Below are 24,678 nucleotides of genomic sequence, written 5' to 3' on the forward strand. Positions count from 1 at the left end.
GCGTCCACGGTGAGCTCTGCGGGCCCCGGGCCCAGGGGCGCCTCCGGCCGCCCCGCTCGCTGCTCCGAGGGTTCTGCAGCCCCAGAAGCGCTGCCTCTGCTCCTCCTCCCGGCTCCGGGGCCCCGGGCGCCGCAGCCGCCGCGCGCACGCCCGAGCCCCCCGCACACCGCGCTCCGGCCCCGCCTTCGCTAGCGCCGCGCTTCCCGGGGCCCGGCAGGGTGCGTGCGTGTCGCCCGCGCGGGCGGAAGGCCGTCTCGCCACTTTGCGCAAACCGAGCCCGCCGTCGAACCCGCCTGGCGGCTGGGACCGGGGCGCAGCGCGGACGAGTCCGGACACGCAGCTCACGCCTCGGAGAAGGCGCGCCGGAAGCCGCGGCCCCACGGCCCAGCCGCCCTGCCCCACCTCTCGCGAGACCCGCCAGAGCGCGGCTTGGCTTCCGCCGGCGCCGCGGGGCCACGCCCCCGCCCGGAAGTCCGTCCGGCGCTGTGCCCCGGAAGCGGAAGTGTGCGCCCAAGCTGTCAGAGCCGCCGCGTTCGTCGGCGGTCCTGAAGTCCAGGGGAGCCGTTGTCGCTGCCTTTCCCGTGGCTGTGGAGCGCGTCCCCCCCGCGGGTGGGACTGCCGAGCCGGAAGTGCGAGATGAGCACCATGTTCGCGGACACGCTGCTCATCGTCTTCATCTCGGTGTGCACGGCCCTTCTCGCCGAGGGTGAGGCGCTGCTGCCTGACGTTTGGGTCATCCCCGTTGGGGGATTGGGGGTCCCAGGCCTGCGGACCCTGCGGCCGCCACGGGGGCTCGAGTCCTCTGCCCCGGGAGCCGGCGGGGTCGTGCGCACGCGCGGGCCCGGTTGCTTGGGTCACCTGCGTGTTTGCGGGGACGCGGCCCTTGCAGGCGCTTCTTGCTCGAAGAGTCCGTGGTTTTGACCAGTGGCGCCTCCAAAGCGGAAGCGTCGGAACCCCGCCTTCCCCCGCGGCGGCCGTCGCCGGGCCCGGGGCGAACACGGGTCCCTGAGCGCCTTGCCCTTCCTGTTGCAGGTATCACCTGGGTCCTGGTGTACAGGACAGACAAATACAAGAGGCTGAAGGCGGAAGTGGAGAAGCAGAGTAAAAAGTGTGAGTGTGGCAGCCTCCCTGGGAAGTGGTGGAAACGGGTCCGGCTCCGGGAGCACCTGCTCCGGGAGCACCTGCTCCGGGAGCACCTGCTCCGGGAGCACCTGCTCCGGGAGCACCGGCTCCGGGAGCACCGGCTCCGGGAGCACCTGCTCCGGGAGCACCTGCTCCGGGGGTGCCTGCGGGGCCCCGGCCGATGGGAGGACCTTCCCGGGGCGCACGAGGAATCCCACAGGGCATCAAGTTAGGAGTAGGAGGCCTGTATGCAGAATGCCCTCCACGCGAGAGGCGCGCCTTCGTGATGCAGGCGGCCTTGCGGTCCTTCGTGGGTGGCTGGACTTCGGGTGGAGAACGAGATGAGGGAGGGATTTCCAGACAGAGGAAGTAGCGTTTGTGCGAAAACGGGACCATTTTAGGGACTAAGGTGTGTTTGGCGCACGACAGGTCATCATGTTTGGTATCAAGGTAAGTGGTTTCTTCCGGGAGAGAAGTCATGTTTCGGTTGGCTGAAGGCATGTTTGACAAAAATGTTAAGAACAAGTCGAGTTTGTTGATTTCTTAGCGGCGCCAAGTGGGTTGACTCGGGTGACCTCTGAATAGCGTCAGTAAATTCAGGTGCGCTGGAGATCAGACAGTCACCGTTCATGGTGGTACTTCTGCAGCAGACACTAATGCAAGGCCTGGAAAGCAAGTGATAGGGTTAAATCGTGGCTGATTCACTGCTGTACCATTGGACGCGAGGATTTATTGAGTACAAATTACCGTGAAGTGTTTCTGTTGTTTGCAGCGGATCAGGATGGAGCCTTTTATAAACTGGGAGAATCTGGAGTTCAGAGTGTGGCAATGTCGGGTCGTGGGCAAAATGCGTTTCAGGCCCAGCAAGCTATCAAATGCCAACTGATCATAGACATGAACATAATACGCACTTACTGAGTTCTGATAGATTTCCTAACGTAGAGGACCCAAGACGACAAGACATGCACAGGTCATTCCAATCATCAGCCTGTTTCATGCTTACCTTCACAGCAGTTGTACTAAGGAATTATATTAAAATCACAGCTAGGGAAGCTTTGCCTGACAACTGTGGCATCTGCACTGCTTGTCTCGGGGTGGGCTCTGGTGAATAAGTATCAAGAGGGTCAGACAAACGTGAGATTGTTTTATCCCTAGAGCAGATTATCTGGTCCCAGTCCAGTCTGCTGGAAGACTAGTTTGTGCGCATGGTATTATCTTATTTTCTATTCTATAGCCTTCTGTCTTTCCCCCCTTTGTTTTTTACGAGATTGTGCTTACATGCCAAGTAGTTGTTAAAGTCAGGGGTGGGAAAGAAATATTTTTGTTTCTTTGGTTAATAAGGATAAAGAGTAAACCAGTCAATGTTTTCTGCCTATTTTTTTTTTTTTTAATGTTATCACTGTGCCCTGGCCAGTTTGGCTCAGCGGTTGGAGCATCGGCCTGCGGACCAGAGAGTCCGGGTTCAGTTCCCACTAGGGGCACGTACCAAAAAAAAAAAAAAAATGTTATTACTGTGACATCTTATAGAATTTGACTTAATTTTCTTTTGTGATCTGTTATTAGTAGGTTTATTCTGTTTCTTTGGTACGTGCCCCTAGCGGGAACCGAACCTGGGACTCTGGTTCATAGGCCAACGCTCCAACCGCTAAGCCAAACCGGCAAGGGCAGTAGGTTTATTCTAAATTTTTCTCTTTCTTTTTCTCTGCCTCGAGCAGTACCTGTTACTTAGATGCCCAGTATGTGCGTGCACACACAGATGTTTTATTTGAGTCAGCACTTCATTATCTCATTCACAGTATTGCATTCTGGTTGAGTCTAGTTACATCTCCTTCATAAAGCAGGAATATTTATTTTGCTTTTAGAATTCAGGCAGCATACTTAAAGTAATAAGGGAAAGTGTCCTGCCTGCCAATTCTCTTTAATGCAGCTTCTAGAAATAATACACACACTGCGTTTGCTAGCAAAGGGAGTATACTAAGATAATATATGGAACAGATAATGTAAATAAACTAAGTAAAGGTAATTTATTTTTTTTCAGTCCTCACCTGAGGATATTTTCCCATTTATCTCAGCTAGAGTGTGAGGGAGGGAGAGAGAGAGAGAAACATCCATGTGAGAGCGACACATGGACTGGTTGCCTCCTGCACGACCCCGACCAGGGCCAGGGACTGAACCGCCGCTAAGGTACATGCCCTTGACCGGAATCGAACCTGTGACTCTTTGGTCCGTGGACCAATGCTACAACCACTGAGCCAAACCGACCAGGGCAATAAAGATAATTTTTAGCATGTCTATTAGTCCATCCAAGGGAATTAAAGATAGTAACTATAAAATAGAAATATATTATACTATTCTCTTCAAAAGCTTATGGTTACTCTATCGTCTTAATTAAAACACATCAAAACAAGATGGTCTTAGCTTTTTGACCCTCCTGGCTCTTCCTACCCTGTGCATGTGTCTAACTTGCCTATTTTGTATACTGTAATTATTATTTCAATATCTGCTCTTACTGTATTGCTCGATAGAAGGTGTGGATCATGTTTATCTTTTCATCTGCCCAGGTGGGCAACCAATAGCTGAGTGAATGGATCCTGCCTTCTGTAGTGACTATGAGACTGTAACTACATTAGCCATCGTCATATGAGAGCAGAACTTGGAAGTGTGCCTGGACTCTAAGGCACTCACCGTGGATGGGGGTCTGAAAATCATTGTTTAGATCATGCTTGTGTTCTACGATTCTTTTCTTTTTTTATTGATTTTTTTTTTGAGAGAGAGAGAGAGAGGAAGAGAAAGGGAGAGAGAGAGAAACATCGATGAGAGGGAACATCGACTGGCCGCCTCCTGCATGCCCCCCAATGGGGATTTGGCCCACAACCGGGGCATGTGCCCTGACCGAGAATCGAACCGGTGACCTCTTGGTGCAGGGTCGACGCTCAGCCACTGAGCCACACCGGCCGGGCATGTTCTGCAGTTCTTTATTGGTATTGGATGAGTGCTGCTTACCACATTGCTGCTTTAGTCTGAGGATGTGTCCGCCTTTTACTGGCCGCAGACCAGGTGACTGAACCAGGATCGTAATCAAAGTCAGCGTGTCACTTGCTTGTAAGCTTCTTCCATCGGTTCTGTTTGGGTAAAGCAGCCTTTATTCTTTAGCATAATGCACAATTAATTTTTACTGTGTTACTGTGTTGTTTACAGTGGAAAAGAAGAAGGAAACAATAACCGAGTCAGCTGGTCGACAGCAGAAAAAGAAAATAGGTAAGATGAGTTATTGGTATACACAAAGTTTAGGTTTTCCTGGAGGAAGTAAGTGCCCATATGAGGACAGTCATGAAGATGCGGTGACGTGTGTGTGATTCTGCGGTTCACTGAGTCCTCGCCCACGTTCTCTTACTCGACTCTCAGGCTTTCTGCAGGACAAGTTCAAGCAAGTGCTCCTTTGGCTCTTAGTTCTGAGATTTCCGTTTGAGTAAAATGATGTCGACAGTTGTGGCTTCTGCCCTTGGCTGAGGGTTTGGGGCCTAGTGTGTAAACGCACGTTGTTTTCATACCTGTGACGACGGTGTCCGCTTAGTCCGAGTGGCTTGTATTGGTTGTTGCCATGGCTCCCTCACTGAGCACGCCCTGGGGGTGGAGGCCCACCGGGGTAGACATCTTCTGCTGAGTAATTGTACCTTGTCTGAAAGAAAACGACATGGTTTTGGTTTTTCAGTGTATTGTAGAACTTACCAAATGTAATTCTATTCCAAAAGACAATTTATAAATGATTAGATGTGGTTTGTATTTATGATGCTTCTTGACTCTGAGGTAAGGAGAAAACAACAACGTATATTGGGCTCAGGAACTGTTTGTATGCCTGGGTCAGGGATGTTGTGTCCCGAAGAGAGCGCTGCCAGGTGGCCTCTGCCACCGCCCCGCTCTCATGACCGCCCCTCCGCGCGGGGCGTCAGATCCAGAACAGAGGCAGACTGCCCTCTGCCCTTCAGTGGACGACACAGCATCTGAACTAAGTTATCGTCCGATGGGATGCAGCCTTGACTTGCTTGCTCACCAAAAAATATCATTAGAACTGAAGATAAATATTTATGAAGAGTGGAGTATCAGTCTAATCAGCAGTTACAAGACATAATATTTGTTAGGCAGTGCTCAGAGGGCGAACGGCTGTCTGTTCTCTAGGCCTGTCGTTCTGCTTTTAGATGCAGGGCGACCTCTGCAGTCTGGAACCCTGCACTGCGTCCCTTTGTGCGCTTGCTCCTGCTCTTGTTCCTGGGCATCGGCGCTGGTGGCCACCGGGAGCGGCTCACGCAGAGACAGTCTGTCGTCAGTACTGCTGTGGGTTGTTTTGAGAATGTTATCTGAAACACCCCATGATGCTCTTTTATGAGGCGTGATGGAAACTTCAATCTGAGGTCTCAATGTTAAGAAAAGCAGTACTTCCCATGAATAAGTGGACACTGTGCTTGAACTGATGGACCCCCCATGGGCCGGCTACGAATGAGCACGGCGGCAGGCTGCGGTCAGCAGTGCGTGCGTCCGTGCGGCTGTGTGTGGGCTGCGGTCAGCAGTGTGTGCGTCCGTGTGGCTGTGTGCGGGCTGCGGTCAGCAGTGTGTGCGTCCGTGTGGCTGTGTGCGGGCTGCGGTCAGCAGTGGTGTGCGTCCATGTGGCTGTGTGCGGGCTGCGGTCAGCAGTGTGTGCGTCCGTGTGGCTGTGTGCAGGCTGCGGTCAGCAGTGTGTGCGTCCGTGTGGCTGTGTGCGGGCTGCGGTCAGCAGTGGTGTGCGTCCATGTGGCTGTGTGCGGGCTGCAGTCAGCAGTGGTGTGCGTCCCTGTGGCTGTGTGCGGGCTGCGGTCAGCAGTGGTGTGCGTCCGTGCGGCTGTGTGCGGGCTGCGGCCAGCAGTGTGTGCGTCCGTGTGGCTGTGTGCGGGCTGCGGTCAGCAGTGGTGTGCGTCCGTGTGGCTGTGTGCGGGCTGCGGTCAGCAGTGGTGTGCGTCCGTGCGGCTGTGTGCGGGCTGCGGTCAGCAGTGTGTGCGTCCGTGCGGCTGTGTGCAGGCTGCGGCCAGCAGTGTGTGCGTCCGTGTGGCTGTGTGCGGGCTGCGGCCAGCAGTGTGTGCGTCCGTGTGGCTCTGTGCGGGCTGCGGCCGAGCTACCTGTGCTCAGCCTGTCCGCTTGAGCGTATTGACAGAAACTGGCCCAGTTCTAGGGGTGGGGCTGCAAATGATTCCGCTGCCGTGGAGGAAGGGGAGGTCAGCGGGGTCCAGTGTCCAGAGGAGTGAACGCCACTGACTTCCCCAGGGAGGCTCTTGGGTCGAGCTTGGGTAGAGCCCGCATTTTGGAACCAAGGTGTCTTCCGTGCAGAAACGGCAGGTGTTTTGGTTCCCATTCTCGATTTCTTATCAGGTGTCATGGCTGTTTTACATTTTCCTCTCGTAGAAGAGAAACTAATCTCTTTCTCTCTCTTTTTTTTTTTTTTAAATATGTTTTTTTGATTATTTAGAGAGAGAGGAAGGGAGAGAGAGAGGAAGGGAGAGAGAGAGAAAAACATTGATGTGAGAGAGAAACATCAGTGGGCCACCGGCTGCATGCCCCCCACCGGGGATTGAGCCTGCAACCCGGGCATGTGCCCTTATCGGGAATGGATCCAGTGTCCTGCTGGTCCGTGGGTTGATGCTCAACCACTGAGCCACACCGGCTGGGCCTGATCTACTCTTGATACACAAATTTGATTTAGCTCTTTGGGCTGCAGCCAAGTTACCTGATGCAAGGAGGGATGCATTTGAGGGGTGTACGTGATCCAGACTCAGGAAGCTGAACTGACTGGTGCCAGGAAGGTGGGGCTGTTGGGCCTGGGAGCAGCCCCGCAGGCCGACCGAGCCCCGAGGGGAGGTGGACAGCAGGCTCCTTGTCTGCAGGGCTCCGCTGTGAACACTGGCTCCTCTCTCCTGCCCTTGGGCTGCCCACGTCCTCTGGAGTGTCCTCTAGTGTGTGACTGCCGCCTTCACCTCCCTCCGGCTGTGTCCTGGGCTCTTTACGTCCACATTCCTCACACGAGCCTTCTTGTCAGTGCTTCTTGAGACACTAGTCGAAACGTAGGGACCCGAGTCTGGCTCCCAGGCTTTACTGACTCAGTCTCTCGACTTGCGGCCCAGGAATCTGCTTTGTCAACAAGTGCCCAGAGAATTCTTAGGTGAACTGAAGTTTGAGAGCCAGCACTATATTGCGGTTTTTGTATTTCTGCTCCCACAGTTAATTGGCTTAATTTTCCCAAGGTTTTCTGGTTTAAATTTTCTTTTTATTTTAATCCTCACCTGAGGGTGTTTTTCCATTTATCTTCAGACAGAGTCGGAGGGGGGAAGGGAGAAAGAGAGAGAGAGAGAGAGAGAGAGAGAGAGAGAGAGAAAGAAACAAACATCAGTGTAACAGACACATCGATTGTTGCCTCTTGCATGATCTCAACTGGGGCTGGGGATCAAACCCACAGCCCAGGTACATCCCTTTGACCAGGAATCGAACGGATGAGCCAAACTGGCCAGGGCCAGAGGTGATTTTAAAATATTAAACTTAAGGCAGGCCGGTGTGGCTCAGTGGTTGAGCATCGACCCTGCACCAAGAGGCTGCCGATTCGATTCCTGTTCAGGGCACATGCCCAGGTTGTGGGCCAATCCCCATGGGGGGCATGCAGGAGGTGGCCAGTTGATGTTCTCTCTCATCAATGTTTCTATTTTTCTTTCACTTTCCTCTCTAAAATCAACAAAGGGAAAAAAAATTAAAAACAATTAAACTTGACAGAGTTTCTGGGAGCTGAGTGGTGCTGGTGCGTCTGGGTTTCCGTGAGCACAGGCACGGAACGTGCCAGCTGGCCCCTCGTCTCATTGGCTGAGCGCTGCTGACGGACAGGTGCGCCTGTGGGCGCCAGCCCCGGTGTTTCCACGTGGCCGCGTGCTCAGCACTCTGCAGTGACCCTCTTGTCTCTGCTTTTCAGAGAGGCAGGAGGAGAAACTGAAGAACAACAACAGAGACCTGTCAATGGTGAGTCCCAAACAGAACCTCCTGGTAAACCACATGATGTTTTTAGCAAAACATTTGCATCAAGTACACTGCACTTACCTTCTCAGAAACTCACAGTCTGTGCAGATGGTCATGGGTGTTCCTGGCCAGATGGAAGTGAGAACATGCAGCTGGTGAACTGCTCCCCGAGGCCGTCTCGGGTCCCATGGTGCCTTGCCCTCGGGCACCGTGCTCTTCACTCCCAGCTAGAGCAATGAGCAGGAGGCCCGCAGGGTGGCCGCAGGGTGCACGCTTGTCCCTTTTCAAAGTCCCTTCAGCACTTGTGCTTATAATTTACGTCCAGAGCCGGGTCTCGTGGCCATCCCAGTACTGTTTACCCGCGGGGCAAGGACAGGAGGGCCTGCAGGGGAGGTGGTTTGCGAGCACAGCTTTTGGCTAAGGAGCTCCTTTGAAAACACGGCCTCAAACGGAAACTTCCAGGGCGTGTCAGGGTGGCTTCTCTTCAGCGTGCAGTGACAGGTGCAGTGACAGGTGCAGTGACAGGTGCAGTGACAGCGTCGGTGTCCTCGCAGGTCCGGATGAAATCCATGTTCGCAATCGGCTTCTGCTTCACCGCCCTGATGGGGATGTTCAATTCCATGTGAGTGCCCCGCCCTGACAGCGCGCCGCAGGGCTTCGTGTCGGTGTTTCCTGCGCGGGAGTCATGGGAACAGTGCGTCCCTTATCCAGACTCACGCCTGTCGACATTCCCCGCTAACGTCTCTTTTCTAGGGTACTCCGTATCATGTTTACTCGTAGGTCCATGATTTGCGTATTTTTCTGAGTCATTCGAGAGTATGCCGTAGTCTGTTTTTTCAAATAAATTTTTATTGATTTTTTTAGAGAGAGAGGAAGGGAGAGAGAGAAACATCGATGTGAGAGAGAAACATCAATGGTCTGCCTCCTGCACACCCCCCGCTGGGGATCCAGCCCGTCACCGAGGCACGTGCCCTGATCCGGAGTTGGACTGGGACCTCTCAGCCCCTGGGACCACGCTCCGCCCACTGAGCCACACTGCCGGATGTGCGCTGCAGCCGTCATGCTCCACTGTGCGCAGTGCCGGGAGCGTGTTCCCTGAGGTCACGGACGCCCTCCTGCAGAGCTCCGGCCCGATCAGCCAAACCAAGGGAATTTAATTGTGATAGGGTACATACACAATAGCTTTTTCATCCTCTTTTTTTTTTAAATCCTCACCCGAGGATACTTTTCCATTTATCTTCAGATAGAGCAGGAGGAAGTTGGGGGGCTGGGGGGAGGAAACAAATATCAACATGAGAGAGACACATTGATTGGTTGCCTCCTGCACGATCCCAACCAGGGCCGGGGACCGAACTGCAAGCAAAGTACGTGCCCTCGCCCGGAATGAAACCCAAGACCCTGGTTCTCGGGCCGATGCTCTGACCACTGAGCAAAATCAGTCGGGGCATTTTCGCCGCCCTAATAGTAAGCATATTTTATGCACAAGGCAAAGACTAGGTATTTTGGGGCCTTCGAAAGGAAGGTAGATGTACAAAGATGTTTTGACTCTTAAAATAGAGTTTTAACAACTGTAAGCTCATTTAATGATAAAGTAGATTACTGTTGTGTAAACCAACACCAAGGAGACCTGAGTAATGGCGGAATCACTTTGAAAGGAGCTGGGCAGGTTCCCAAATGACAGAGGTCACTGATTACCTGTCAGCTCGTCTGACTCCTCCCACTCGGATTGCAGTTTCCCTCACCCTTGCCTTCCCTTTCTCCCACTCTTCCCCCGCTTCATCTATGTCTGTCTGTCTGTCTCTCCCTCGCCCGGAGACTCCCTGCCCAGCCTGCTCTCTTGTCCCATCTGTGAAGGACCACTTTGTGCCAAAGACGAGCAGACCAGCGAGGCGCGCCCTGCCTCAGTGATGTCAGCGCTGCGTGGGGTGAGAAGACAGAGACAGATTCGCGGTGGGGTCAGAGCAGAGATGTGCCTGTGTGCGTGCAGTAGAGGGAGAGGACGTGGCCGGTGTCGGGGAGGGGCCGGAGGAAGTGCCAAATGGTTTTTTGTTTATTCAAAAAAATTTTTTTTCTTTATTGATTTTAGAGAGAGAGGAAGTGTGAGGGAGAGAGAGCTAGAAAGATACACAACGGAGAACATCAACTGGCCGCCTCCTGCATGCCCCCCGCTGGGGACTGGACCCACACCTGGGCATGTTTCCTGACCAGGAATGGAACAGGTGACCTCTTGGTGCAGGGTTGACGCTCAACCACTGAGCCACACTGGCCGGACTGTTTGTTTAAAAAAAAATTTTTTTAAATTGATTTTAGAGAGAGAGGAAGGGAGAGGGGAAAGAGATAGAAACACTAGTGAGAAAGAACATCGACTGGCCGCCTCCTGCATGCCTCCCACTGGGGCTCGGGCCCACAACCTAGGCCTGTGCTCTGACCAGGAATCGAACCGGCGACCTCTTGGTGCAGGGGTCAACATCCAACCCCTGAGCCACACCAGCTGGGCCAGTTCTGATTTTTAAAATGGAATTTTTATAGCTTGGGGGCCTGTCTGTGTAGTGGCCATGCTCACTGGCCTTGGCTCTGTTGTGTGAATATTGCCAGTGCTTGGAGCCTCTGCTGCTTGAAGTTCAGCATCGCGTCTTCCGCAGTCTCCTGCACTGATGAGTGTGATGGAATAGCCTGGCAGGAAGCAGCCGCCATTCCCGCCAGTAGTAACATTGCCTGATGCTCACGTGATTCCCTTCCGCGATATTGCTTACGAGCACCACACACTAAACAGTCCTGTAATCTCAGCCAGCAGTGCACACGGGCGCGCACACACAGGCGCACACACACGCACACGCCTGAAAGGCTGCTCTATGGGAAGGGCTTCAGATCTATTTTTCTGCCAGGATCCTGATACTGAAAAAATTGAGAACCACTGGTTTAGAAGAAGGTGGACAGGAATAGTCTACATCCTTCCTCCCCTCCTTGTACTTCAGGCTCTTTCTAAAATATCACCTTTCTTTGTCTTTAAAGATCAGGGACTTGAAGTTCTATTTCTGTCCCAGATTCTTCTCTGGAACTAAGAAGCTTGTCAGGCTTCTAAAAATAACAGTTCTTTTGTTTTTTCCTTCCCAGATTCGATGGCAGAGTGGTGGCAAAGCTGCCCTTCACCCCCCTGTCCTACATCCAGGGGCTGTCTCACCGGAACCTGCTGGGCGATGACACCACGGACTGCTCCTTCATCTTCCTGTACATCCTCTGCACCATGTCCATTCGGCAGGTGAGTGGCCGCGCCCGCCGCTCATGGGGACAGTCGGTGCCCTGATGGATCGGGGCCTGCAGACAGCATGTGCGAGGCTGGTGCGTCCCAAGCCTGCGTGTGTGCCCGCTGTCCTGCCTCAGTTTGTGTGGCTACCCTCTGATTCTGGCGACAAGGGACTCACCGAGGGCGTGTTTCTCAAAGTGTCTTTGTCGTTAAGTATATTCTTGCTCTCATCCCCCTCAGTTAGCTTTTTGTTCTGTAGTACTGGAATCGTCCACTGTGGCTGTGGAGGTCTTTCAGATGCTTTTCTTATTTTTATTTATTTTAAATATATTTTCATTGATTTCAGAGAGAGGAAGGGAGAGGGAGAGAGAGAGAGAAACATCCATGAGAGAGAAACATCGATTGGCTGCCTCCTGCAGTTCCCCTACTGGGGATCAAGCCCACAACCCGGGCACGTGCCCTGACTGGAATCGAACTGGTAACCTAATTTTTAAGTTGATAATTTTGTATGGCCCTTGAATGATGTTGTAAGTATCCAAATGGCCCTTGGAAGAAAGAGGTTCCCGCCCCTGCGAGAGTAGCCACGCTAACCATGGAGCCATACCGGCCGGGACCACCACCCTACTTGTCTTCAGGGACTTGAATGCCCATATGTGTGCATTTGAACTCATAATAAGTAAAATCATATAATGTTTTTGTCCTTTTGTGACTGACATAATTTTTTTAAATGTTTTTATTGATTTTTTAGAGAGAGGTGGAAAAAGAGAGAGAAACATCGATGTGAGAGAGAACATCGATTGGCCGCCTCCTGCACGCCCCCCACTGGAGATCGGGCCGGCAGCCTGGGCATGTGCCCTGACCGGGAATCGAACCGGTGACCTCTTGGTGCAGGGTCGACGCTCAACCACTGAGCCACACCGGCGAGGCTGTTTTTAAAAGGATACAAGTAACTTCTCATGTCTTAGTTTCAGTGAGTGAAAACCATAATTTCATTTATGCAGGGTAACGTTTATGCTCAATGTGGAGAACAGCGTGTACTTTATGTGGGCTTCGTGGCCTTGCTTGTCTGAATGGGGAACTCTCCCGCGGTGATTAGCACAGCGTCTGGGAGATGACATCCCCTCCGGCGTCAGTGTCTTCAGACTCCGCGCTTTCATTGCTGAAGTGACTGGATACTTTGTCTCTGGGTTTCCTGGATTAATTTATGTATTTATTATTTATTAAATCTTCACCCAAGAATAGTTTTCTTTCTATCTTCAGAAAGAATGGGAGGGAGAGGCAGGGAGGGAAGGTGTGAGGGAGGGAGAGAAACATCGACGTGAGACATATCGCTTGGTTGCCTCTCGCATGAACCGGACCAGGGCTGGGACCGAACCGCAACCGAGGTAGTGCCCTTACAGGAATTGAACCCGCAACTCTTTGGTGTGTGGACCGAAGCTCTAACCACTAAGCAAAACCGGCCAGGGCTGAACTTATGTTTTTAAAGTCTTTTGCTTGTGGAAGATTATGACTCCACTTACGCGAGTCAGTTAATAGCATGTCTGCAGCATCAGCCAGAACACACTTCCTCCGCTGCGTGTGAGTGGTGGTTCATCGAGCGGTCCGTGGTCCCTTGGTGACAGCGGTGCTCCCGTTGCCTAGGAGGTGCGCCGCCAGGCTGACCTGAAGGATGGCCACCTGCTCCACCACCCCCTCCTTAAGACAGAGGGCGGGCCCATGAGTGATGATTCCTCGATTGGGCCACCTGTCTGTCTGTCTGTCTGTCCATTTGACAGTGTTGAGTACATGCAGGCACCAGGCTCTGTGTCCCGGGCTCTTCCCTTGCAGACAAAACTGACACGTGATCATGGTCCTCACCCTCACAGGGCTTGTGTCTCTTCTGAAATAAAAAGGTTAATTTCCCACCTGCGGTTTCACTTATCAAAAACCATCATGGAATCTGAGAGCGTAGAAGTGCATCTAAGTTGTTGTTGTGCTGGCCGTTCCGAATGGGAGCAGGTGGGACAGTGTCTGTGAGTGTTCGCACCTGACGTGCATCTCGCCAGGCGAGGGAGGGTGTTGTTGATCACATGTTTGCCATTGACTTAAGAGCTTGCAGGGGAAATAATAATATTTATCATCATACTCTAACAGAGCTTAAGACCCATTTCTACTCTGAAATGGTGGGAAGTGGGGGAGAACCTGGAGGTATGACTCTTGTTGCCACTTGGGCTGAGTGTCCTGGTAAAGTCACACAGCCTCCCTGAGCCTGCATTTTTGCGGAGGTGACACGGGGTCTGGTGGGCGGCCTCGCCATACGTGGCGGTCAGATGACAGTGGTCTGGAACGGGAACACTTGTTCCTTTTTGGTGTTGTTATTCCTCATCCAAGGATATTTATTGTTCCCACTGATTTTAGAGAGAAAGGAGGGGTGTGGAGAGAGACAGAGAGGAACAGCGATGTAAGAGAGACACATCAATTGGTTGCCTCCTGCATGACCCCAGCTGGGGCTGGGTATTCAACCTGCAACCCAGGTGTGTGCCCTTGACCGGGAATCAAACCCACAGCCCTCTGTGCTTGGGCTAGTGCTCTAGCCGCTGAGCACGGCGGCCGGGGTGAGACAGCTGTTCTTCAGGCCACTCTGCCTCCCACTCCTCATCTTGGGGCATTTTAAAAGTTAATATTTGTGCCCAGCCAGTGTGGCTCAGTGGCTGAGCATCGACCCTGCACCAAGAGGTCACTAGTTCAATTCCCGGTCAGGGCACATGCCCAGGTTGTCGGCCCGATCCCCGTTGGGGGGGCATGCAGGAGGTGGCCAGTCGATGTTCTCTCTCATTGATGTTTCTACCTCTCTCCCTCTCTCTTCCTCTTTCTCTAAAATCAATAAAGAAAAAAAAATTTACATTTGTTCCCAACCCAAGATAGGACAGAGTTCCTTTTCACAGTTTAAAACATATGTCATATTAACTGAAAATAAATCTGATTACTTGTGCTCACTTCATTTTCTCCTTTTGTTTGCTTCCTCGATGGTGGGTGATTAATGACCAGCTGCCTTGACCTTCACATCGCAGCTCAGTCCTCTGTCGTTTGTAGTGGGGAGAAGGCAGGTCTGCCTGCTTCCCGGAGGGTGCTGCGTCGGTCCAGGGTAGTAACGGGCGTTTCCTTAGCTCCTTAACCGAGGCACTTGATGTTCTTCTTGTTCCCCTCCTGTGAGTCGGTGGATTGGGCGACGGTTTCTCCTCCATGTCACGTGCTCTGCAGTGTAGTCGGCACCTGCACCCTCACCTGGCAAATAGCTAGGGGAAGACTGGTCTGTGTTTTTAAAATATATGTTTTTATTGATTTTTTAGAGAGAGAGGAAGGGAGAAGGAGAGAGAGAGAGAGAGAGAAACATCGATGAGAGAGAACATCGATTGGCCGCCTCCTGCACATCCCCCACTGGGGATCGGGCCCAAAACCTGGGCACGTGCCCTGACCGGGAATCGAGCCAGTGACCTCTTGGTACACGGTTGATGCTCAACCCCTGAGCCATACTGGCTGGACTGGTCTATTCTTGTAAATTCATAGGGTTGTGAGAGCTGTTTGAGTTAGTGAAAACCATAATTTCATTTATTCAGGTTAATGTTTATGCTCAATGTGTAGAAACTCTTTCTTTGAAATCAAACAGGATTAGTGGTTCTGAGGAAATGTGGAATAAAGCTTTTTTTTTCTTTTGTTACCACATCTTAATACATAACCTTATGTGTGTAAGGTTGTCATCTGAAAAGTGTCAGCGGGAATCTGACATGGTCTGAAACAGGTGTGTGGTCAGGACGGTGAAGGTAAGTGCATTTCATTTTCTTTTTACACCTCCAGCCTCCCTAGGGGAGCCTAAGGATTCGATGTGCCTCGGACAGGTGTAAAATAGGTCCTGATATGTCACGGCAGTGTGTCTGGAGTCCTCAGAGTGGCAGAAGGGCCTGCCTGCCGTCTCCTGGGCCTCATCATTCACATCACTGCATTGGCGGCTGAGCACAGGGCTCACTGATGTCAGCTCGCCCGCAGCGGGTCCCCATCTGTGTGCTGGGCCTCACCTCGTCAGAGACGCAGAGACACGCGCGGCCCGGAAATGATGGCTGCCTGCAGAGCGAGGAGCACGGTGTCGGGCGTCCTCTGCCCGGCCCTCTGAGCTGCTGCGGTGCGTGAGGGCTCACGCAGGTGCCCCCGCGTGCTGCATGCGAGCACAGTGTCAGGCGTCCTCTGCCGGGCCCTCTGTGAGCTGCTGCGGTGCGTGAGGGCTCACGCAGGTGCCCCCGCGTGCTGCATGCGAGCACAGTGTCGGGCGTCCTCTGCCCGGCCCTCTGAGCTGCTGCGGTGCGTGAGGGCTCACGCAGGTGCCCCCGTGTGCTGCACGCGAGGACAGTGTCAGGCGTCCTCTGCCGGGCCCTCTGTGAGCTGCTGCGGTGCGTGAGGGCTCATGCAGGTGCCCCCGTGTGCTGCACGCGAGCACAGTGTCAGGCGTCCTCTGCCCGGCCCCTCTGAGCTGCTGTGGTGCGTGAGGGCTCATGCAGGTGCCCCCGTGTGCTGCACGCGAGCACAGTGTCAGGCGTCCTCTGCCGGGCCCTCTGTGAGCTGCTGCGGTGCTTGAGGGCTCATGCAGGTGCCCCCGTGTGCTGCACGCGAGGACAGTGTCAGGCGTCCTCTGCCCGGCCCCTCTGAGCTGCTGTGGTGCGTGAGGGCTCATGAAGGTGCCCCCGTGTGCTGCACGCGAGGACAGTGTCAGGCGTCCTCTGCCCGGCTTCTCTGAGCTGCTGCGGTGCGTGAGGGCTCATGCAGGTGCCCCCGTGTGCTGCACGCGAGGACAGTGTCAGGCGTCCTCTGCCGGGCCCTCTGTGAGCTGCTGCGGTGCTTGAGGGCTCATGCAGGTGCCCCCGCGTGCTGCATGCGAGCACAGTGTCGGGCGTCCTCTGCCGGGCCCTCTGTGAGCTGCTGCGGTGCGTGAGGGCTCACGCAGGTGCCCCCGTGTGCTGCACGCGAGGACAGTGTCAGGCGTCCTCTGCCGGGCCCTCTGTGAGCTGCTGCGGTGCGTGAGGGCTCATGCAGGTGCCCCCGCGTGCTGCATGCGAGCACAGTGTCAGGCGTCCTCTGCCGGGCCCTCTGTGAGCTGCTGTGGTGCGTGAGGGCTCACGCAGGTGCCCCCGCGTGCTGCACGCGAGGACAGTGTCAGGCGTCCTCTGCCGGGCCCTCTGTGAACTGCTGTGGTGCGTGAGGGCTCATGCAGGTGCCCCCGTGTGCTGCACGCGAGCACAGTGTCAGGCGTCCTCTGCCGGGCCCTCTGTGAACTGCTGTGGTGCGTGAGGGCTCATGCAGGTGCCCCCGTGTGCTGCACGCGAGGACAGTGTCGGGCGTCCTCTGCCCGGCCCCTCTGAGCTGCTGCGGTGCGTGAGGGCTCATGCAGGTGCCCCCGTGTGCTGCATGCGAGGACAGTGTCGGGCGTCCTCTGCCGGGCCCTCTGTGAGCTGCTGCGGTGTGTGAGGGCTCACGCAGGTGCCCCCGCGTGCTGCACGCGAGGACAGTGTCGGGCGTCCTCTGCCGGGCCCTCTGTGAGCTGCTGCGGTGCGTGAGGGCTCACGCAGGTGCCCCCGCGTGCTGCACGCGAGGACAGTGTCGGGCGTCCTCTGCCCGGCCCTCTGAGCTGCTGCGGTGCGTGAGGGCTCACGCAGGTGCCCCCGCGTGCTGCACGCGAGGACAGTGTCGGGCGTCCTCTGCCCGGCCCTCTGAGCTGCTGCGGTGCGTGAGGGCTCACGCAGGTGCCCCCGCGTGCTGCACGCGAGGACAGTGTCGGGCGTCCTCTGCCCGGCCCTCTGAGCTGCTGCGGTGTGTGAGGGCTCATGCAGGTGCCCCCGCGTGCTGCACGCGAGGACAGTGTCGGGCGTCCTCTGCCGGCCCCTCTGAGCTGCTGCGGTGCGTGAGGGCTCATGCAGGTGCCCCCGCGTGCTGCACGCGAGGACAGTGTCGGGCGTCCTCTGCCCGGCCCCTCTGAGCTGCTGCGGTGCTTGAGGGCTCATGCAGGTGCCCCCGCGCGCTGCATGCTGATTCCAGCCTCTGCTCTGCAGGAGTCTGTCTGATGTGAGGCTACGGGGTGAAGCAAGGGCCCCTCCCCTTGGGGGCTTGCATTGGGAACAGCCCATGTGATTGTGGAGTGTGGTTGGTGTGTGTGTGTGTGTGTTTGTTCACACTGAGGTGCAGGAGAGAACCTGCTATGGATGCACAGTGGATGGGACTGGCTCTCTGACATCGAGACTTGAAACTAAAGGGCCATTTGAGCCATATCTTTTTTTAAAAAATATGTCTATTGATTTTTAGAGAGACAGGAAGGGGGAGAGATAGAAACATCGATGTGAGAGAAAAATATCAATCGGCTGCCTCCTGCACGGCCCCTACTGGGGATAGAGCCCGCAATCTGGGCACGTGCCCTCATCAGAAATTGAACCCGGACCTCTCAGTCCACGGGACAACTCTCAATCCACTGAGCCGCACTGGCTGGGCATCTGAGTTATACCTTGAAGGATGAATGGGGGTTTTCCCATCTGCGGAGTGGTCTTGGCATAGGAAGCAGTATGAGAAGGAGCGTGGAGCCTTGGAAGTGTGCACTGATGCAGGGACCAGGTCCGGAGTTGCTGGGATGGAGCAGGAGGCGGATGGAGCACGTCGCTCGGCTGTGCCTGGGTCTCTCAGCAGCTGGGCCCGGGCCCTTGCTTTCCTCTGTGTGTGTTTCTTTAAGTGGTTTCACTGGCTGTGGTATACTGGGTGGGCTGTTTTTGTTTTAATCCTTTCAGTATTTTAAAAGCCCGTTCCCCTGTCTTTTGCCGCTATCCATTCTGATGGGAAGTCTGATGTAGCTCTGTGTCCCTGTGGATAAGGTCGTTCCGTCTGGCTGCTTTCTGATTTTCTCTGATTTTCAGCGATTTGACTAGGATGTGCATAGGATTAAAAATATTCTTTTTATCCTGCTAGGTTTTCATTAAATCTCAGGAAATTTCAGCAATAATTTTTTCAAGTATTTTTTTTCTCTATCTTCATAACATTCTATCTTCTTCTGTGACTCTAGTTACATGTTAGTCTTTTTGGTGTTGTTCAATAGGACACTAAGGCTCTGTTTAATTTTTTAAAATCTGCCCTCGCCAGTTTGGCACAGCGGTTAGAGCGTCGGCCTGCGGTCCAGAGAGACCCGGGTTCGGTTCCCGCTAAGGGCACGTACCTTGGTTGCAGTTTGTCCACGGCCTGGTTGGGTCGTGCGGGTGGCAGCCCCTCGATGTGTCCCTTTCACGTCGATGTTTCTCTCTCTCTCTCTCCCTCCCACTCTATCTGAACAAAAAGTGGAAAAATGTCCTCGGGTGAGGATAAAAAAATAGATAAATAAAAATCTTTTCTTTCTGTTCTTAGGATAATTCCTGTTAATTTGTTGTCAAGGTTACTGACTCCTTTGTCATTGCTAATCTGAGTTAGCCTTAACTCCATCCAATGATTTCTAAATTTTGATAGAGTATTTTTTTAGGTCCAGAATTTTTCCCCATCCTCTGCATTCTCTGTTAGAGAATTGTAATCAATTGTAAGTGAAGTCCGATTGCCAGATGCCAGAGAAACAGTGAACCATGATTTCCACGGCTGTCATTTTAGCTAAGGAATAAAATTTAACAGAAAGTGTTTATTGCCAGTGACCTGGTTCTTCCCAAAATGTCCAGTGAGCAACCAGCAACTTCCTTTCTTGATCACCGGGTCTTAACCTTTACAAAGAGGAAGGAACGCAAATCCTGTTTCCTGCCAAGGGGCATGATTATGGGAAACTTTTTCCTTTGTTTTCCTTCTGACACACACTCTTTGTTGTGACCCTGTTACACAGGCCTGGACAGAAATGCAAAATAATTGTTTTATACTTTTCTTTAAAAAAAATTCTTTTTCTTTATTGATTTTAGAGAGAGAGGAAGTGAGAGGAGAGAGACATAGAAACATCGATGAGAGAGAACATCGATTGGCCGCCTCCTGCAGGCCCCCCACTGAGGATCTGGCCCACAGCCTGGGCATGTGCCCTGACCAGGAATGGAACTGGCGACCTCTTGGTGCAGGTTCGACGCTCAACCACTGAGCCACACCGGCCGGGCTTGAATAGTGTTCTTGTACACGATCTTTGTAATATATTAAAAATCCCGTCTTCTAGTAAAATTCACATTTCTGATGTGAATCTTGTCATTGAGGAGGCCTGTGAAAATGACCTCCGGGAGGAGGACAGGCTGCAGGGCAGCAGCCAGGTCATGTTTCACGAGGAGGCTCCTGAAGGACGTGAAGGAAACACACACTCCAGGCCCCACGCGCTGCCGTGCTCGCTGCGCATCCCCGGACGCCTGGTCCCCTTGTCCTCATCTGCACGTCAGGGTAAGGACAGCCTCGTCACTGAGTGAGGGTCAAGGAAGACCCACGCGGGGCGCTCAGCACGGTGCCTGGCAGCTGAGAGGTGCCCACGGAGCACTTGTCTCTTCTGCATCGTCCTATTGATCACCGTGGAGGCGGATCGGAAAGGGTGCACGGCTGTGACCGATACAGCTTGTTTTCCACGCAGTCCCCGTCTTTTCATGCGTTTTCATAGACTTTATGTTTAGAGCAGTTTTAGGTTGACAGGGGTGCGCTCATACATGGTCTTCAAAATTGTCATTAGAAGAAAAAATAAAAAACTAGGCCGGGCCTCCTACTCCTGAGCTAAGGCCTGTTAGATGCTTCCCAGGGGACGGCTGGTCAGCTCACGTCCTGCCCGCAGCGTCCCTCTGCCTGCACTTCTCGCCTGCAAGGCCGGGCGGCAGGACTGAGCCGGCCTCGGACCTGCTGGTCAGCCGACAGTGCGCAGGAACGTAGGCCGCTCCCCTGGGCCTGGGCCTCGCCCACCCGGCGGCCGGTCAGGCTGAGTGAGCTCACAGGAAAGACTGGCCTGACGGCGCAGGGGGAGTGTAGCTGGGACCTGGGTTCGCGACGTGAACAGGTTGTTAGGTCTCCCAAAAGGATAAGATTGACACGGTAAAGGGCAGCATTTGTGTTAAAAGACACACTGAGTAACGTACACTGATGACCTTAGTCATTCCCGAAGGGAGCCAGTGGTAAGGGTCACAGGGAGAAGCCAGGACAGCCTCGGCTTCGACTGCGTGCTCTGGTTGCGGTAGGGCTCTCCCCATCTGAGCGGTGCGCCCGATGTTTTCACCTCGTGACGAGACTGTCACCAGTGTGCCAGCGGGTGTCTCCTGTCACCTTCCTGCCAGCTGCGTCTGTAGAGCCAGCAACTTGCAGCTGAAGGCACCAGGCGTTTCGCCCGCCTTTGTCCCTGGGGTGTCGAGACCCACTCGGCCGACCCGGCTGGAAGAGCGGGGCGGCGCCTGCTGCTTTGTCTAGACCACGTTATCTTACTAACCAGGCGAGCGTGCTGGTCAGCAACCACCTTGGGAAGGTCGTATTACTTCTCTTTTTATCTTCCCACATGCCTTGCTTAACCCTGGACACATTGTAGGTGGTGAGTAAATATTTACTGACTAAAAGCAATTGGAAATTGGTGACATTGTGTCATTGGGTTTTCCCATCCTTCGGGAATAGGTTTTAGAGGTGGACACGAGCTGTTTGTCGTGAAGACAGTACAAACGTTCTCCAGCTTACTGAGGAGGGTTAGCCTGGTCTGATGATCTGTCTTCTTAACTTGTTTGCAGATTCCTTTTAAAGTAAACATGAGCTGTAGTACTGTGAACAAGTCAGTGAATCAAGTATTTTACAGTAAATGTGATTAAATGAATTCTTAAGGTTGCATCTTCATGTCCTGTCACATTCTGTTGTAATCTGGTGGGGTCACTGCAGCTACATACACATTCACACTGGTGCCCGTCGGCATCCTCCGCGGGGAAGGGTCAGGAGTGTGCCTGCGGGAAGCCTGGCTGGGTGTTCTGAGGGCCTTGCGTGCAGTTGGCCCTCGGTGACTCCTGAGTGAGGAACGCAGACGTGCTGGCCCGCCCACCGAGGGGTGGAGTTTGTTCTGAAGACCAGAATATTAGCATTGGGTTCAGAATCAAAACACATGGGTTTTGCCCTGGTTGGTTTGGCTCAGAGGTTAGAGCGTCAGCCCATGGACCAAAGAGTCGTGGGTCAGGCTTAGGGCACTTACCTTGGTTGCGGTTTGGTCTTCAGCCCTGATGGGGTCGTGTGGGAGGCAACCACTTGGTGTGTCTCTCTCACATTGATGTTTCTCTCTCCCCCTCGCCCTCCCGCTCTATCTGAAAAATCAATGGAAAAATATCCTCGGGTGAGGATCAAAACAAAACAAAAAACACATGGGTTTTAGTTCTAACTCTGCTCTTTCATTTCACTTTGTGATTGTGCACAAGCCGTAATACTTTTTCAGGTTTTAATTAGAATTTCTCAAATATAAAATGAAAGATCTGAGCAGGAATAATCATGTGATATTTAAGGACTTTCCCTCTGCTAAACCTGTGCGGAATTGTGACAGCCGACGTTCCGCACCTCTCCTCATCGGAGGCCCTCTCCCTTCCCTCTTGAGGACTCCCTCCCGGTCAGTCCCCGTCACGCTGCCCCCCGATCACTCAGCGGTCCGCCTGCCTACACCCTTGTCACCCACAGCTCAGTCACCGTCTTCATGATTGTGTTTGTCCCCAAAGTGTTTATGCCGGTTTTATGTGTTGTTGGATCTATGTAATTTAATTTAATGTTATATTAACTGATGAAATCTGTGTATAGATTACTTGTTTTTATGAGAACTAGTTTAATAAAGATGAGTTTCTAAAAGTATTGAATCAGACATAAGTGAGACTATCGGAGAAAGTGAAGGGGCAGTGCTCAGTCGAGGAGGGTTCTGGGCCAGGCTGCTCTGCAGGAGTCTGAGTTCTCTCATTTCTTTGGAGAAATCGAAGCAACATCTTCCCGTTTCAGCTGAGCGAGCGTAATGACGGAGCCCGTGCGGGCCCACACTCCAGGCTGAGGCCTGGCCGCGGTGCACTGCGCACGCTCTGTGCGGGAGACAGAGACCCCTCCTTTTCTGTTGTCTGCTTGGCAGAGCCAGCTTCCTGGTCAGTGGCCTGACCCCACCAGTAAGAGGCTTGGTCTCTGATCCCCATCCTGTTGCAGGCCTCTTAAAAAGAACACAGTAGCCCGGCAGTGTGGCTCAGTGGTTGAGTGTCCACCCTGCACCAAGAAGTCGCTGGTTTGATTCCAGGTCAGGGCACATGCCCAGGTTGTGGGCCCGATCCCCAGTGGGTGCATGCAGGAGGCGGCCACGCAGTAATAAGCGTCCGTCGTAGGCCCTAACAGTGTGTTTAATTCATGTGCTTCCCTTCCTGTGGGTCTGTGTAAAACACTCATCTGCAGCTCATAGTAAAACCCAGTTCTGTTCCATTTCCCTCGCAGAACATCCAGAAGATCCTCGGCCTGGCCCCTTCGCGAGCTGCCACCAAGCAGGCCGGCGGGTTCCTGGGCCCTCCACCGCCTGCGGGGAAGTTCTCTTGAAGTCGAGAAGAACCCTGTGATTCCTGTCGTTTCTTAAGGTCTTCTAGTTAAATGAGCAACTATTTCATACCCAGAACCACAGGCAGCCTTGGCGCTCAGGCCACTTTCCAGCTTTCTCTCTCGACTGATGGACGTGCTTCAATGAGGACGGGGCCCCGCAGCCAGACTCGGCAGTGCCTCCGTCGCAGGAGTGTTGTAAATAGGTGTCGGTCCGATGAGCGAAGGTGACGTTTGTGTGATGAGAAACCGTCTTTCTTGTTTTGTTTACATGAACATTTTTGTGGGACCGACTCGAGACTGCTGTGCGCCATGGAAGGTGGCTCTCCGGGAGCATGTTGCAGTCTGAAAGCAGTTAGTTTTCCTGTAGTTAGTGACTTAATCGTGTGTGTGTTTTAAAGCCAAATGTATGACCTGTGATCAATAAAGAGGCCAGAATGATAGCATCTCGTCTACAGGGAGAGACTTGTCTTGTTTCGCACGTTTCTAGCTGCACGTCTGGTGGTCTGACGTAGAGGTGAGCAGCGGCTGGGGAGGGCTGGAGTCCCGGTGTCCAGTGCCCATGTATTGTGTGCCTCCTGCTCCAAGTGCGCAGTGGTCCTGCTGCAGGAAGTGCACAGCCTGCGAGGTAAGGGAGTAGTAACTCCCGGGCACAGCCGTGCAGGGCCTCGGTGGTCCCCACACCCCAGGACAGTCTGTTGGATTCCTGCGAAGGTGCCCCTGGAAAGAAGTGGCACAGAAGAATGAAGTCCTCACCCCACAGCGATGCCAACCCAAGGAGGTGGTGAGGCCCCCTGCAGCCTCACAGTGTTTTTAATTACTTGCCCTGAAAAAACGTCAAGATGAGTCAGTTGGACAACACCGGACTAGACCATGGCTGAATGACTGGCGCTGACATTCCAGCCACAGAAGCCTGAGTTCTGTCAGAACATGGGATTAGCTACTTTGCCTGTGTCGGGATAGCATGTTCCCTTTCTAGTTAAAAAAAAACAAAGCAAGTGTTGTCAGTACTTGCATAGGCTGCTCAGGGCACTCATAATGTGCTGAAGTAGTGACTGTCTTAACAACGCAGGTGAATCTAATTCCTAACAGGTAGCATCCACGCCAGCCGGAAGTTGGGAAGTGCTGTAGGTAGGTGCTGGTGCCCTTGGCCAGGTTGTGGCCCGCCATCCTCTTCAGGGGCTCAGGGACTTAGAAGGAGCCTCCGCAATCCCCACACACTGCAAGGCTACAGCCAAGGCAAAACCAGTTGCCACGCTCTAGGACGGAGTAGGGTTTGCAATACACTGACCCCTTGAGTGTATTTCAGTACCGCCCTTCAACACCAGTAAAAGTACCCCACACTTTTCTCCTTTTTTGGATGAAGTTTGCTTAAGTTAGTCTTTTGTTTTAATTTATTGTTTCCTTTGGGTTTTTTAAGCTTTTAGAATGGAAAACATCACAAAAGTTTTTAAAAGTATGGTATAAAGAACACCCAGATACCTGATATTCAGCTTCAACAACGATGAACTCATGCTCAGTCTTACGTCCACCCCTGCCTGGATCCCTGATGTTATCCTGAAGCAAACACTATGCATCCTATCTTGTATCCTTAACTGTTTGGGGGCGTTTGCATTTTGTTACCAGGAGCAGCTTCCCTTGTGAGTCGATGCCACCCAGTGGATAAGCACATGTTTACACTCATTTGTGTGATTTTATTTTCAACTCTTAGACCATGCTCTTTAATTTTCTTTATAATTATACAAATGACGGATACTGTTTTCATGGGTTTCCCCGCAGTGGCCTTA

At 53.2% G+C, this 24,678-nt stretch overlaps 1 protein-coding gene across 7 annotated transcripts; it reads left to right on the plus strand.

Moving 5' to 3' along the window:
- Positions 1–514: 514 nt before the first annotated feature.
- Positions 515–23,338, plus strand: TMCO1 (transmembrane and coiled-coil domains 1). 7 transcript variants are annotated; one of them, XR_004960965.1, is made up of 9 exons: positions 515–706; positions 1,033–1,110; positions 4,321–4,380; positions 8,102–8,148; positions 8,700–8,767; positions 9,485–9,609; positions 10,000–10,070; positions 11,260–11,404; positions 22,796–22,855. XR_004960965.1 is itself a non-coding variant. In XM_036273469.1 (9 exons), exons 1-9 carry the CDS (start codon positions 637–639, stop codon positions 22,929–22,931), a joined length of 852 nt encoding a protein of 283 aa, XP_036129362.1. In that variant the 5' UTR covers positions 515–636; the 3' UTR covers positions 22,932–23,338. The 7 variants fall into 7 exon arrangements, 6 of the variants coding, with proteins under 6 accessions (XP_036129362.1, XP_036129364.1, XP_036129365.1 ...); XM_036273469.1 differs by having other exon boundaries at positions 10,000–10,122; positions 22,796–23,338; XM_036273471.1 differs by lacking the exon at positions 10,000–10,070 and having other exon boundaries at positions 22,796–23,338.
- The last annotated feature ends 1,340 nt before the right edge of the window (positions 23,339–24,678 follow it).

This window comes from Molossus molossus, unplaced genomic scaffold (assembly GCF_014108415.1).
Source record: "Molossus molossus isolate mMolMol1 unplaced genomic scaffold, mMolMol1.p scaffold_m16_p_20, whole genome shotgun sequence".
Classification (NCBI taxonomy): Eukaryota; Metazoa; Chordata; class Mammalia; order Chiroptera; family Molossidae; genus Molossus; species Molossus molossus.

Bases quoted from the DNA above. Each gene is read 5' to 3' on its own strand.
- TMCO1 (XM_036273469.1), top strand. From the start codon at position 637: ATGAGCACCATGTTCGCGGACACGCTGCTCATCGTCTTCATCTCGGTG. The intron at 8,149-8,699 runs GTGAGTCCCAAA...GTGTCCTCGCAG, and splicing joins ACAACAGAGACCTGTCAATG to GTCCGGATGAAATCCATGTT. The intron at 10,123-11,259 runs GTGCGTGCAGTA...TTTCCTTCCCAG, and splicing joins CAGAGCAGAGATGTGCCTGT to ATTCGATGGCAGAGTGGTGG.